The sequence below is a fragment of the Macrobrachium rosenbergii genome, chromosome 41 (genome assembly GCF_040412425.1).
Source record: "Macrobrachium rosenbergii isolate ZJJX-2024 chromosome 41, ASM4041242v1, whole genome shotgun sequence".
Taxonomy (NCBI): domain Eukaryota; kingdom Metazoa; phylum Arthropoda; class Malacostraca; order Decapoda; family Palaemonidae; genus Macrobrachium; species Macrobrachium rosenbergii.
In genome coordinates, this window is record NC_089781.1 from 52,317,589 (window position 1) to 52,333,881 (window position 16,293).

The 16,293-nt window shown below is 34.5% G+C and overlaps 1 protein-coding gene across 2 annotated transcripts in view; it reads left to right on the top strand.

Moving 5' to 3' along the window:
• The window catches only part of LOC136826862 (uncharacterized), a 568,370-nt gene that overhangs the window by 238,922 nt on the left and 313,155 nt on the right, over nucleotides 1–16,293 (top strand). For both annotated transcript variants that reach the window (XM_067084358.1, XM_067084359.1), the window contains one exon: nucleotides 11,961–12,105. In XM_067084358.1, the coding sequence (XP_066940459.1) occupies nucleotides 11,961–12,105 (145 nt within the window). The remainder of the gene's footprint in view (nucleotides 1–11,960; nucleotides 12,106–16,293) is intronic.

Sequence of the window (16,293 nt, forward strand, 5' to 3'; positions counted from 1 at the left end):
GTGCATACTGTGGATCTGACAAAACATGCCACACAGTGGAGGTGTGGTGAACCAAAATGCCTGAACTGTGGACAAAATCACCATGCAAGATCTAAGGAATGTATATATTATATATACAATACGGAATTGAAATTACTTCAAGAAAGGACAGGAATGCCTATAAAAGAGGCCAAATTAGAATTAAAGGTTAGAGGAATGCATGATCCCGCTAAGAAACGAACTTTTTCTTTAGCAATAAGATCAAACAAAGAAACAAAAACGGAAATAAATAAGAGTAACAAAACCCTGATAGATCAATCTCAAAGAAAAAATAACCACTTTGCAAGAAGAAACTAATATAGCAAAGGACCAAATGAATGGATACAAATCTTTGCTCAAATTCATTTGAGATTTTAAGAGAAATAGAATCACTAGAAGACAATACAAGCACCACAGAAATATTAAAAGATAGTTCTGATGAATTAGAAACTAAAGAAAAAAAGAGACCTTTAGAGAGAACTCCACCCAAGACCAACAAAAAACCAACTATTATTAGAGATACATCCATTAAAATAAAGGTAAAAGACCCCAAGAAAGAACATAAACCAAATAATAAGAAAATACCTTTGTCTCCTAAAGTAATAATAAAACCAATAGAAACAGATACCCAGAACACCAAAGAAATAGCAGAGGAACAAACCATTGACAATAATGATTATGTGATGGGAGAAGAGATTACCCCATCACCAACAATAGGTGCAGCAAGAGTAAATGAAAAAACGACACACGAAAACACATGTGGATGTAATGAATGTTTCATTGAACTGTGCAACAAAAATGAAAGCATAACAAAGGACAGTTTAACAAACAGTATAAAAATTTTATAAGTTACAGAAATAAAGAAACTACTAGTTTGGACACTCACGAAAAGGGCTGTATGTGCATTGGACACATAATGTCCTATAAAGAAAAACAAATGAATATTGTAAATAGGATTTTAGAAAAAATGCAGATTGATGATCCACAAAAAGAAAATAAAACTTGAACACACTAACGTTATACTTTCAATAATTATATTATTTAATGGAACGTAAATGGTCTACAGACCAGATTACATTTGGGAGAAATACAACGATTACTAAAGGAATATGAGCCAATGGTAATATGTTTACAACATGTCAACAAAACAATATCAAAAAATAGGTAAATACACCATAGTATCTACATCTAGAGAAGAAGAAGGAAATTTAGGTACTGCTATATATGTACACAACAAAGTATGTTATGACAGAGTAGCTGTAAATTTTAATGACTTGCAAATATCAAGTATTAAAATACGGATAAAAAATGATAATTACATAATTTATAACTTATATAACCAACCTAATAAAAGTTACAACATTGATAAACTTAAAGATTTACTTAACAATGCCAAGGAACCTACATTAATAGTAGGTGATTTTAACGCTCACAACCCAATATGGGACTGTCATTGTACAAACTCAAATAGAACAGGTAGTAAAATAGAAGAGTTCATGGATTCAAACATGTGCTGTATAAATGATGACGAAATTAGTACATATTTTTCAAAAACACATGGAACATTTTCCTCAGTAGACTTAACTTTATGTACAACAAGCATAGTTGACAGATTGGATTGGAATACAGTTGATGACTTGTACACCAGTGATCATTTCCCAATATTAATTTCCTTATTGCAAAATAATCCTGCAAAACATGTCCCTCACTATAACATTTATAAAGCAGATTGGGAGCGATATGAAATCCACACTAGAAATATCCCACAATTTGAATATTTAAAGGACCATAATGAAACTAATTTATTTCTTGTTGATTTCATTAAAAATGCTGCTGATAAAGCAATACCAAAGACAAAACCCCATCCAACAAAACACAAAGTTCCCTGGTGGTCTGATGAGTTAACAGAATTAATAAATATAAAACATTCAATAGGGAGACGATTAGATAATTTGAATTGAAACTTCAATAAAATAAATAAAAAATTACTGATATTAGAAAGAACTTTACAAAAAATTACTGTATTATTACTAGAAATTGATACATTAAAACCTGTATACAACAAAATATCTGCAAAATTTAAAAAAGAAGTAATTCAAGGAAGAATCATTTCATGGAGGAAATATGTATCAGATCTCTCTAATAATACTCCCATACAAAAAATATGGGAAAAATTCAGGAAAATAAATGGTACCCATGTTAAACCACCTAGACATGCCATATTAAAAGATGGGAAAAGAACACTTGATCCAAAAGAAATAAGTAATATAATGGGAGAAAATTTATCAAATGTAAGTAGTGATAAGAATTTAGATGAACACTTCCGCTCAAAGAAAAATAAAATAGAATTAATAACAATAAATTTTGAAACAATAGAAGATATATATTATAATAGAAAATTTAGTATGTCAGAGATGGAATATGCTCTCTCGAACAGCAATAAATCTGCTCCTGGAGGTGACAATATTTGTTTTGAGATGATCAGCCACTTAGCACCTTTGGCAAAGTCATACTTATTAGAGTTTTATAATCATTTATGGCTTCGAAATTTATTTCCAGATGAATGGCGTAAAGCTATAATAATTCCTATCTCCAAACCTGGAAAAGATCCCAGTAACGTAAATAATTACAGACCAATTTCTTTAACAAGCTGCTTATGCAAATTGTTAGAGAAAATGGTAAATGCTCGACTAACATGGCACATTCGAGAAAATAAAATTTTAACTCCCACTCAGTTTGGGTCACAGTGTAACAGATCCACATTGGATTCTCTCTGTAACTTAGAAGACCAATACATAGAGGTTTTGAACGAAAACAAATTACTGTAGCTGTCTTTTTGACATTGAAAAAGCATATGATACTACATGGAGGTATGCTATATTAAAAACTTTACAAAACAACAACATCTGTGGATATTTACCTAGGTTTATACAAAACTTTTGACAAATCGCAGTTTTCAGGTGAGAATTGATGATGTTCTGTCTAGAACATTTCCTCTTGAAAATGGTGTTCCACAGGAAGCGTCCTTAGTGGCACACTGTTTACTTTAGCAATTAATGATATCAGTAAAAATCTACCTATTGGCATTAAAAGTAACCTGTACATGGATGATTTTGCCATATATTATTCAGCATCCCGAATAAAACATGCAGAACGAATCGTTAATAAAAGCATAGTAAAAATAGATGAATGGGCCTCACCTGTAGGCTTTAAATTTTCCATAGATAAAACTCAAGCAATCATGTTTTATAAAAATAAAAAGTGGAAAAAGGTTAAGAAATAGATTTAAAAATCAGAAACCATAGTATACCAATTGGCCAAACAGCAAAATTTTTAGGGATTAGTATTTGATACCCACTTGAATTGGAGAGCCCACATTACATATGCAAAATCTAAAAGTAAAAGAGCATTAAATCTAATTAGAAAACTATCGAACACTACTTGGGGAGCCGATAGACATACCCTTACTGTGCTGTATAAGGCAACAGTGCTGTCCATCATTGATTATGGAAGCGAAGTATATGGCTTGGCATCTGAAGCAGTTCTGAAAATGTTAGACCCTGTTCACAATGAAGTCCTTAGAATATGCTCAGGAGCCTTTAGGTCATCACCAAAATCATCGTTACAAGTTGAATGTGGTGAACTGCCTTTGTCTCTCCATAGAGAGCTAGTAACAATGAAAAGTGCTTTAAGAATTCAAACTAGTGATTCTCCAACCCAAAAATTATTTGAATTAAGAGATGTATTTATAAACAACCATCCACCACCTTTCCCAATTAGAGCTAGAAGATTGTTTGAGTCGCTGAATATAAATATACAAGTGCCTGTAATAGTAAAATCACCTCCTCCTTGGACAATGAATAAAACGAGAATTTGCATACACCTCAAGTATTTATCAAAAAGTAACTCATATACAACAGAACACCATAGACAGCATACAGTAGAGCATATAAATCGAAAAGGTCCACATTACGCAATATATACAGATGGATCTAAATCAGAATATGGAGTAGGATATGCTGTAGTGTCCCAAGACAAAACTTATCAGTTCTCCCTGCCTAATAATGCTTCTGTATTTACAGCAGAATTGTATGGAATTGCATCAGCTATAAAAATTATTAAAGAATCATCATTCAATAATTTTGTGATTTTCAGTGATTCAAGAAGCGCTATAGAAACTATTCAAAGTTACAAATCAAATAATAATATAGTACAACAAATTAAATTATATCTCCATAAATTATATAATAATGGAAAAAATTTAGAAATATGTTGGATCCCTGCGCATGTAGGGATCAAAGGAAATGAAGATGCAGACAAAGCAGCTAAAGCAGCAACTCACATGACAAGATCAAATGTGAATATCCCTGTTACTGATTATGTAACTCACATAAAAATGGGTATCATAAATAAATGGCAATATATATATGGGAAGAAGAACCTGAAAGTAATAAACTGAAAGAAATAAAACCTAATGTTAAAAAATGGAGTTCATCATATCAGAGAGAGAGACACACAAGTAATTTTAACACCTCTCAGAATAGGCCATCCTCGTCTGACACATGGGCACTTAATGAGCAGCCCACATGGCCCGGGCCCTGAATGCTCAGAATGCAGAGTAATAATAACGGTCAGACATGTGTTATGTGAATGTGCAAAGTATGACCAACAACGAATGTCTACTTTTGGAAATAGATCAATGAAAGAAATTTTGTCAGAATCTTTCACATTTTCAATCGTTCCAGTTTTGATGTTCTTGAAGAACTGTAATTTAATTAATAAAATATAAAAATAAGTAAATAATAAAAGCATGAAAACCCTTTTAACATTTGAATTTTACAAAAAAGAAAAATTTTAAAAATTTTGTTTAATTTATATTCTGAATTTTAATATACCGTTTTAGTATGTATGTAAGGAAGTCTGAGTAAATGTATTTATTGTATGAGAGGATGTGTTATGTGCAGTTTTTAATTTAATTTTAATTCATTCATCTTTGTATCGGATGATCTATTGGGTCCTAGCGCTTGACTTCAGGCCTGGACCTAGTATTTTAATCAAATCCTTCGGGCCAGGCTTATGAGAGCTGAAAGTCAGCTCAGTGGTCTGGTTAAACTACTTTAATAATAATAATAATGTCAAGACCAGTCCTTTCCAAATCATATCTTGATAATATCTCATAAACAAAAGAGAGTAAATTTTATTTGTTTAAATATATCCACCAAGCCCAAAAAATAGTTTTCCCATTAGTACTAATGTATGGGAACTGTTGATCTAATTATCAAACTCTTAGGGCTCGAAGTGATTAGCACTGAAGGTACTGCTCCATGACCATAGCCCAGGCATTGTGTTTCTCCAGGAAACTAAGCTTGGAAGCACTCAATATAATCTTGGGTTAAATTACAGCATTTATAATTCTCCACCACCAATCAGAGATAGATCTAAGGGAGGTGCAGCAATTATTGCACATAAGTCGTTGCAACAGTCCTTGCTATCAATTTATACTCATCTCCAAGCTGTAGCAGTAACTTTTATTTTAGACAAGCATATTACAGTTTGCTCTCCATCTATCTTCCTCCTGATTTGGATTTCACTTATAATGATATTCATTTACTGATCAATCAGCTTCCTACTCCTTTCCTCCTCCTTGGTGATTTTAATGGTCACAACCCCATCTGTTGTGGGAACACAACAGATGTGAAGCGTAGGATGTTGGAGGATATTATGGATGATCGTAATATCTATACTCAATAATGGAGCCATGACTTACCATAACATCTACTCCAATACTTATTCGGCTATCGATCTGAGCTTTTGCTCATCTTGTGTTCACATTGATTATGAATGGTCAGTAAATGAATATCCAAATGGGAGTGACCACTTCCCATTTCATATAAAAACAGTTAAGAATCAGCCCTTTGAGTCACCTCCCAAATGGAAGGTAGATGAAGCATACTGGAAGAAATTTAGTGAGTGTGTTCTCAAGGACAAGAATGCAAAATCATTTCCATCCATCTCAGAGGCATATAATTACTTCAGTGACACCACCGTCAACAGTGCAATTGCCTCTGTGCCAACAACAAAAGGAAAGCCCTCTAGACCAGCAGCTCCTTGGTGGAACAAAACCTGCAGCAGTACGAGAAAGATCAGTAGAAAATGCTACAAAAAGTATAAGAGGAGTGGAACTGCCCAAGCCAAAGTTATTTACCAACGTGCTTGTCCAAACAAAATAAATATTTTAAAAAAGCAAAAAGAGTCATGGATGTACTGCATTAATGGCATTAGCTCAAAAGCACCACCTAAAATGATTTGGAAGAAAATTAAAAAACTAAATGGCACGTTTGTCCCTGAACCTCTGCCTACCCTTAAGATAAATGGTGACCTAATCACCCAACCAGAGAGGTATGCAAAAAATTAGAAGAACATTTCTCAAGAATACCGAGTAGTGAGAACTGTTCTGTAGAATTTCAAGACATTAGGAATGCCCAGATTTCTCTTGATTTAAGTGAAAATAATTGTGAACCATATAATGCAAAATTTACACTGCAGGAACTCAAAGATGCCCTGCAGAATACCAAACCATCGCCCCCTGGTGAAGATAAAATACTCTATGAAATGCTGAAACATCTCCCAGAAAAGTCAAAGAAATTTCTTTTAGATATAAAATAAATGAAATCTGGGAAACAGGTAATATCCCTAAGAATTTGAAATTATCATTAATCCTCCCTATGAAGAAACCAAACAAGGATCCTGCTTTACCCAGCATCTACAGACCAATAGCTCTCACCAGTTGTGTTTGTAAGCTCATGGAAAAGATGATTAACACCAGACTTGTATGGCACTTAGAAAAAAATAAGTTGCTTTCTCCATTCCAGTTTGGCTTTAGGAAAACTAGATCTACTTTAGATCCCTTGCTGAAACTCTCAAACAAGGTTTTGCCAAACAATAGGAGTTTTTTTTGATTTGGAAAAAGCATATGACACCACATAGCATTATGGTATTATGAAAAAGTTGTATAAGATGGGCAGTAAAGGAAAAATTATCAGATTTATAAATTCGTTTTTATCAGAAAGATATATAAAGGTAAGAGTTTGGAATCATGTATCACAACATTTCTTACAAGAAGAGGAAGTGCCTCAGGGTAGTGTCCTTAGTGTCCCCCTTTTTGCTATTGCCATTAATGGAGTATTAGAAAAGATACCATCACCAGTAAAAGGCTCTTTATTTGTAGATGATTTGGCTCTGTACTGCACAGAATGTGATGCAGCATCTACTAGCAGGTTCATGCAAATAGCCATCGATAAAATAAACAAGTGAGCTAGTGAGGAAAGGTTTCGATTTTCCGAATCTAAAACTGTTATTGTTCGGTTCTGCAGATGCCGAACTAAGGAAACCATTCCAACTCTTACCTTAAATGGGATTATTTTGCATTACTCTACTGAAGTAAAATTTTTAGGAATGGTATTTGATGAAAAGTTCACTTGGAATAATAATATTGACCAGTTAAAAGTGAAAGTGAAGAGATCACTAAATATTTTAAAAGTAATATCTAATTTTAATTGTGGTGCTGATTAGAAATCGTTGTTAAGGCTTTATAATGTAGTATGTTTATCTAAGTTAGACTATGGTTGCCAAGTATTCTCATCTGCTTCAAAGACTGAACTTAAGGAATTGGACGCTGTGCATAATATGGGGCTAAGGATCTGCACTGGAACTTTTAGAACTTCACTCTTTGAAAGTATTTATGTAGACTCCCATCAGCTACCACTGGACTTGAGGAGGCATGAGCTAGTTCTGAGATATGCCATGCAGCTGAAAAGCACAAAGGAGAATCCTTCTTTTGAGATCTTAAACAGTGTGACTCAAGTCTTTGTGGATCTAGATCTTCAATGCCATTTCAAATCAGACAGCTGGGTGAACTGGAGGATGAAAGTATAAAAACACGGAAGATCCTACAAGTTAAACATCCAGGTATCCCTCCATGGTTTATTCCAGCAATAAATGTCTGCATTAAAGAGGAAAGATCATTTGGAAGAAGAAGTCGGAAACAAGTTTTTGGAGCATGATGAGATGCATATAAATGACAGGAAAATCTAGACTGACGGATCAAAATCGGAAGATGGAGTAGGATGTGCAGTGGTGTGTGAGGGGGGAATCATACATAAAAAAGTTATCAGACTTCTCATCCATATTCACTGCTGAAGCAACAACCATAGTTGATGATTTAAATCTTGCATATGATAAATTTAAATCCAAAGTGACTCAAGGAGTATTTTAGAAGCTCTAAAGAAGTTTAACCCTACCCATCCCTTAATTCAAAAGGGTCAGGAATGGCTTTTTTGTCATTCTGTTCACCACAAATCAGTAAAGTTTTGTTGGATTCCTGGGCACACTGGTCTAGAAGGGAAAGAACGGGCTGATAGTAAAGCAAAGGATGTTGCAAGATGTGATTTCTTAACTAATAAGGTCCCACATTTGGATATCGTCCAGTTATCTGACGATACATTCATACAAAATGGCAGCAGAGATGGACTTCCCCCATTTTATCCACAGAAACATTAGAAAAAGTATTGGTTTTTGGATTCGAGTTTCAATCGTAACAGAAGATTTGAGATCATCCTAATATGGCTTAGGATTGGCCATACCCGCTTCACTCATAGCTTTATTTTAGTTGGAGCCAGTGCCCCAGTTTGTGCTCACTGTGGTGGTCAGCTATCCGTTGAGCATATGCTGGTGCACTGTCCTAAATTCAATCGCCCTAGGGAAAAGTACTTACTAAGTGGGAAGACTATTTTAGAAATTTTAAATGATGACATTGAAGTAGATAACCTTATGAGTTATCTGAAAGACTCCGGTTATTTTAATGAGACATTATTTCAGTATATTTGATAAAGATTTGTCATATTTATTCTTATGCTAAGAGTATATTTTGAATATAAAAGTTTAATATATGCGTATTTTTTGTTGGTTCTATCTAATATCATCCTTCATTTTTTATGTTCTTATTTTAACACCGAATTTTACTAGAGTATCATCATTCACCCATTCATTATCAATCATCATTAATTTATATATTTCACCTTTATTATGGCGATGAATAATCCTGATGGGTTCCGGCGCTTGGTCTTTAAGACCTAAATTTCATAATCAATCAATCAATCACTTGCCCAACTCCAAACATAAAGCATGAGAACAACATGAGCCACACTCCTCATCAATACCATTAATAACATTTAAAATAATCAGTAATATCAAAAGATAACATATGTTGAGACCATAGTCAAAGGTGCTCAAGGATGACCGTCGACCGTAGCCGTAACATCGTTGTACTCCTGCACAGGAAGGCAAACAGGAACATCTCCTGTAAAGTACTTGACGACTGGCCATCACAAAGTCGATGCAACAACTACAGAGTTGCCACAGAAGGATGCCTCCTCCGTACTGGAGACAATAGTTAAGCCACCACCTCATCCTCGGGGATTTGACTGACGTAATCCTCCGCGAATTATGGCTGTCAACAGGTAACCATCACCTGCTGTACCATCCATCTCAACCTGCTAAAGACAACCATCTCCTCGATCTTAAGTGACCGACAGGCAACCAACACCTTTCACTAACAATATGTTGTTCTGCTGCTGAGCTAACCTCAACTGCCAATGAAAAACAGCAGGCGGCAAACGTCGCCTTGCACCAACAAAACGAAAACACAGGAGAGCACTTATAATAAACAAACAAGCCACACAAGGCTGTTACAAAATTCAACATCAGAAATGCCATAAAACCTCACACCACCTTACCCAATAAAAAAAATTTTTCACAAAAAAATTTTTTTTTATAACTTTCATATTTAGTCAGCGGTCATGGGGAGGGGGCCCCATGACCGCTGAATAACCACCAGCCACAACAGGATATGATCTTGGTATATTTATATTTAATAAAGATTTTAGTAATTTATTTTATATACTAAGTATATGTTTTGAATATAAAAGTTTAACATATATTTATTTTTTGCTGGTCCTATCCAATATCATTCTTCATTTTGTACGTTCATATTTTAATACTGAATTTTACTAGTATGCCATCATTCACCTATTCATTATCAATCACGTCACTAATTTTTATATTTCTCCTTCATTATGGCGCTGAATAATCCTGATGGGTTCTGGCGCTTGGTCTTCAAGACCTAAATTTCATAATTAATTGATGAACAGCAACAAGACCCAATCCTGGCCACAAGGCCGCCATGTAAGGAACCGTCCTTTACGGTTCTCTCAGGTTCTTTACAAAATTTGATTGGGACTGAGGTGACCAGGAAGTCTAATGAGAAATCAAGGAGGAGGGAACCAAATATTCAACCAAAATACCTTAAATCTATTTACTGTTTCTAATGACTGTACAGGTCAATTTATATTATATTCAAGTGAGATAAGGAATTAGCCAAAATATAATAAAGATGAAAAATACACCAGCAGCTGAGAATCAGTAATAGAAATGAAACATTAAATCACCTTACAGTTACACCACCAGGACCATACACTCGTCCTATACCATCATAAACATTGCATATCATCATTCACCTATTCGCTATTTATCATATTAATTTTTATATTTCACCTTCATTACAGCGCTGAATAATCCTGATGGGTTCCAGCGCTTGGTCTTCAAGACCTAAATTTCATGATCAGTCAATCAATCAATCATAAACCAAATTAATAATCATAAATAAAACATGTAAACAATTAACAGGGCCATACACTTTCCCAACGCCATCCATAAATAAAACATTTAGCTGAATTAACAGGGCCATACACTTGCCCAACTCGAAACATAAAAGCATGAGAACAACATTGAGCCATACACTGCTCATCAATACCATTAAAATAATCGAATAATCAGAGGAACACTCGCTCAAAATCACCATCAATAATATCAGAAGAAAACAGATGTTTAGACCACAGTCAAAGGTCCTCGAGGATGACCGTGATAAATGCATAAAACGTCGTTATTCTATACAAACAATGAACGTCTCGTGTAAAGTACTTGACGACTGGCCATCACAAATGTGATGCAACAACTGCAGAGTTGCCACGGAAGGATGCCTCCTCCATACTGGAGACCACAGTTAAGCCACCACCTCATCCTCGGCAATTCGACTGACTTAATCCTCCGCGAAACACGGCGGTCAACAAGTAACCAGCACCTGCTATACCAGCTGTCTCAACCTGCTAAAGACGATCATCTCCTTGGTCTTAAGTGACTGACAGGCAACCAACACCTGTCGCTAACAATATGTTGCTCTGCTGCGGGGCTGACCTTAACTGCCACTGAAAAACAGCGGGCGGCAAATGTCACCTCGCACCAACAAAACAAAAACACAGGAGAGCACGTAAAATAAACAAACAAGCCACACAAGGCTGTTACAAAATTCAACAATGGAAATGCCATAAAACCTGGAATGGTATAAAAATATAAAATCAGACAATCAGACCGCAGAAATCAGCGGGACATCGCAAGACTACAAATTTTACATTTGGAAGATGAAGCATTAATATGGATATAAAATAATAAAGAAAATTATTTCAACGTGAATTCTGAAAATATATCACGAGTGCCTAAGTCATTAAGTTGTGAGTTTATCTGTAATTAGTTATATAGAAAATTCAATAATAATAATGAAAACAGTCATCTTAGTAAATATTTTTGTGTCTACATTGAAATCTAATGGCTATTAATGAAGGGCATAATGTGAACAATGGTTTGTTCACCAGGTTTCAGGCACTTTTTGATGAAATGTTTTTCAAGCCACACCATTTCTACTTTTCCAATTTTGACAGTAGTATAGATTTTTTTTTAAATTACCTAGAACTCTTCCCATAAGCTGTATGCCTTGTTAATATGATATGATAATTTGTGATTTTGTTGAGATCTTCATTTGATACTTGCAGAAAATCCTCGATTGAACAGTTCGAGAAAGGTGAAATATGTTACAGATAAGCAGACAACAGGTGCTGTGCTCATAAATTTGCATATTTCAGGCCCATCTCGAATCAACAAGATAAGAGTATATAAAAGGAAATTTTCTGCTGCTCTGTAAGAAATTGTTATGCAGATAAATTGTTTGTTTTCTTTTTGTTTATGATATATTAACATTTCATTCCACAAAGAAATCTCAAAGTCAGTCCATCATTTGCATTATCAATACATGAAAATTTTATAAGTTTTGTTCAGTTGAAATCACAAATGCTTTATAATAAATTTGATTTTCCTTCAAACAGAAATTTTATGTAACCTTTTCTATGATTGCACTAATTTCTAGGCACTTCAAAGAAAAATAATTATCCAGCTGGTAGCAATTTTATATTCTTTCTTCAAACTGTCCCTCATTTAATGGAAATCACTTATTGATGACATGGTTTCACTCAAATAATATCTGACTTCTTTTTAGTTATTTTGAAGTCCCTGTATTAGTGGAGGGTTCTTAAACCTGTGAATCTTTTTTCCCCTGTTTCGAATCTAAACATCTCTGTAAACATTCTTCTCATGGTGACGTCAGACTTGCTTTTATTACTGTTATCTTCCTGTCCAACCTATTTAACTCCTACTTTGAATCTCGATTAACCAACCAGTCCAACACTCTCATTATGTGGGCATAATTTTTGAAGCACTGTTAAAGATAAAAGCATAATCTCTGTGCTGGTAGGCTGAGGAGATATAAATAAATTTAACATCACCATAAATTCCCACTTCTCGTTTTATTAACAAATTTATATTTTCCAATATGTTGGCAATCAAGAGGGGATAACAGTGTTGGGATTGGAGTTCATTTTGTAAGCAAACAATAATGTTTTTTAGTCGTTTCCTGTCTTGAACCACTTGAGTAACGTTTGGACTTCTCGAGATGTATCATTATGACCTTCAGTTGGTTAATGCTGATAATTCAAATGCAGAATCCCCTCGGTGTGAAACTGCTATGCTGTGGTGAGGAGATCTTGAACACTGATTAATTTCCATTTTCGAGTCCATGAGTTAAGCCTGTATTTTTTTTTTTTTAAGCATCCCTATGGGAATTTAGTACATGTTCTTTAGGCCCCCTCAATATGGGACCACGTTGACGTGGGATAATTGTTCTCTTTAACCATAAGTCAATTTGTTCACCATTTGACGAGTCTTTATGATTATATTTCATTTTTGATTAATTTTTGTAAAGTTCCACAAAAAACAATTTCCATGCAAAATTTGTTGGACCTGTTAAATAGGAAAAAGATATCATTAGCTGACATTGGGTTTATAATCAGAAAATCACAAAATCACAAACATTTAGAACTTTTTTGTTTGTTCATAGGATGTTACCAAAATGCCCAATAATGTTCGGACCTTTGATGGTAATGGCTCATTTCAAAGTTGAAACCACTTTGAACCATTGACAACCTTTCTCTAGGAAAATCAAAATAAAATTAATTCTAATTAACTGGACCCCATGCTCCAGTACAAAGCAAATAAAAAAATAAGTGGAAACCTTGACTGTCTTGACTCCCCTCTTTGGAACAGGCAAATTGGTCTGTGCCCCTGACCTTAGAAACGGAGAAAATATGTCAGCATTGAAATTAGAAAACTTCCTCGAATCCTACTTTTTTCTAATAAATGTATCATTCTGGACAAATGAAAGATCAAACCTGTTGATTCTCAACAAAAAATCAATGAGAAAATTACTTAACTATAAAAATCTGACAATATGAAGGTAAATATAAAAAAACATGACAATATGAACAGTGTACTAACCATAGTACTCCCTGGATAATGATGATGAAGAACCAGTAGAAAAGAATATATTGCTGGATTCCCGTTTTGGGACCACAACAATGTACAAGATTGTGAAATTTCCGACATAGAACCCCAGTAATGGAAAAACATTTAAAATAGCAAAGATAAAATTTGGGCATTATATATTTGTTTGGAAATTAAAACCAAATTATGAGAACTGAGACCATTTTCCAGTACAACTACTAAAATTAATGTGGACCTGATAAAAAGGAAATATATCTATATCTGGGTTTGTATCCGAAAACATAAATAGTTGAGAACTGTGGTAAACCATCAAATGGCTGAAATGTTGACAGAATCACTGCAAGATCCAAGGATTGATGCTTATAAGGCAGAACAGTTCTTTAAAATTACTTCAAAAGAACACGGAATACCAGGGGTAAAAGGATAGGACTCTTAGAACTAAAAGGTAGAATGCATATGATTAGGCTAGGGACGATCGTTTTCTTCTATAATAAGATCAATGGAACAAAAATTTGAAATAGGTAAGACTAACAAAACCCTGATACATAAATCCCAAGGGGTAACTACTTTGCAGAAGAAACAAAGACAGTCGGCCAAGAAACACATACAAATATTTGGTGGAAGAAATAAACAAAATGAAAGGCAAGAAGATATCTTTTTAAGGTTTTCAGGTTTAGAAGAAAATTATTTTGAATTACAAGCTAAAAAAAAAAATGCTCAGTAGAGAAAGATTTAAGACCAACCCTGGAAACCCTCTAATGGCATTGTAAACTAAAGACAGGAGACCGAAATGCTCAAGCGTAAACCAAAAAAATGAGATAAGAATATAACCTTTGTTTCCTAAAATGAAAGAAATAAAACCAATGTTAAAAACATGGAGTTCATCAGTGAAGTATCAGAGGAACAAACCATTGAAGTAAATTTATGTGATGGGAGAAGAGATTACTCCATCACCGATGATTCCCCCTCGATATGGGACCACCTTACATGGTGAGCCCACATGGCCCAGGAATCTGTTCCTGGGTTTCCCCCCTCAATATGAGACCATCTTGACGTGGTGTGGGGCTCTTGAACCCCAGTCCAATTTGTTTCAACAACGAATGTCAACTTTTCATATAGATCATAATTGTTTTGGATTAAATTTTGTGGAAATTTCCACTTTTGATAAAATTTTGATGTTCCTGATAAACTGTAAAAGATATCATAATGGGAATGGGTTTATATAAGCTAAATAGTAAGAACTCAAAAGACCATCAACTGCCCGATAATGTTCAGACCTAAAAACCAGATTGGTAGCTCAAAGGCGGAACTATTTGTTAACCATATTCTAGGGGTCTTTTAATATACCGTTTTAGATAGGACTCTCGGCATTCTATCTGGTTTGCCCAAATGTATTAGGGTGGGGATGATTGTATTCTTGTAATGACCTTCAGTCCTATGCAAGCGGGTTTTAACTTGGGCCACTCTAATCATGTTGTGCCATCCCCTTTGGGGTACTGAATGATCATTTGGGAGTCAGTTCTCACTTGTGCCATTAGTGGAAGAATAAAACCCATGAAAAGCTGATGATATCTTTTTAAGGTTTAAGGTTTTTTTTTTTTTTCCCCAAATCTTTATGGTAAAGTGAAATTAAAGATCTGAGTACCCTGGGCCCATTGATGGTAATAACTCCAGCACAGATGAAATCTTCTAGCACTGGAACCTCCTGCAACAACCTTTCTTTGAAAAAACAAACAAATAATCCAAATGCAATCACACTTGAACCTTAAAACCAGTACTCAACAAATAAAAAAATCAAAAAGGAGTAAATATCGTCTTGAAACAACCTTGACTCACTTCGACTCTCTTTTTGGGAGTGGAAGTTGGTCAAGGTTTCTAACCATGGAAGCTGACCAAAATATTTCAGCCCTAAAACTAGAGAATTATTTATTAAATAGACATCCAACGACAGATATGTCGTTTAGACAAATAAAGGAAAAAACTTGGCTAATAGAAGCCAAACAAAAAGTCAGTCCGAAAGACTATTTGTCTTTGAAAAAATAGACAGTATTAACATAAAAGTAAAAAAAAAACACGAAACTATGAACAGCATTCAGGGTACCATTGTACTTCCTGAAAACAATAACGAACCAGTCGATAAGAAAATGCTATTGGACTCTCTTAAAAAAGATACCCAAAAGGTCCAAGATTGTAAGGTATATGCTGTACCAAGTAAAAACAGCAATAGACAAACATTAAAAATAGCAAAAATAAAATTTGAGGGTGAAGATCTACCTCAAAAAATAAAAATTTTAGGCCAAAATAGAGAGTTGAGACCCTATGTCCCAAAGCCACTGCAGTGTCAAAATTGCAGTAAGTATGGGCACACATACAAAAATTGTAGAAATGAACCGGTATGCGCTTATTGTGGATCTACTAATCATACCACGCAGTGGAAGTGCGGTGAACCCAAGTGTGTGAACTGTGGGCAAAATCATCATGCAAGATCCAAAG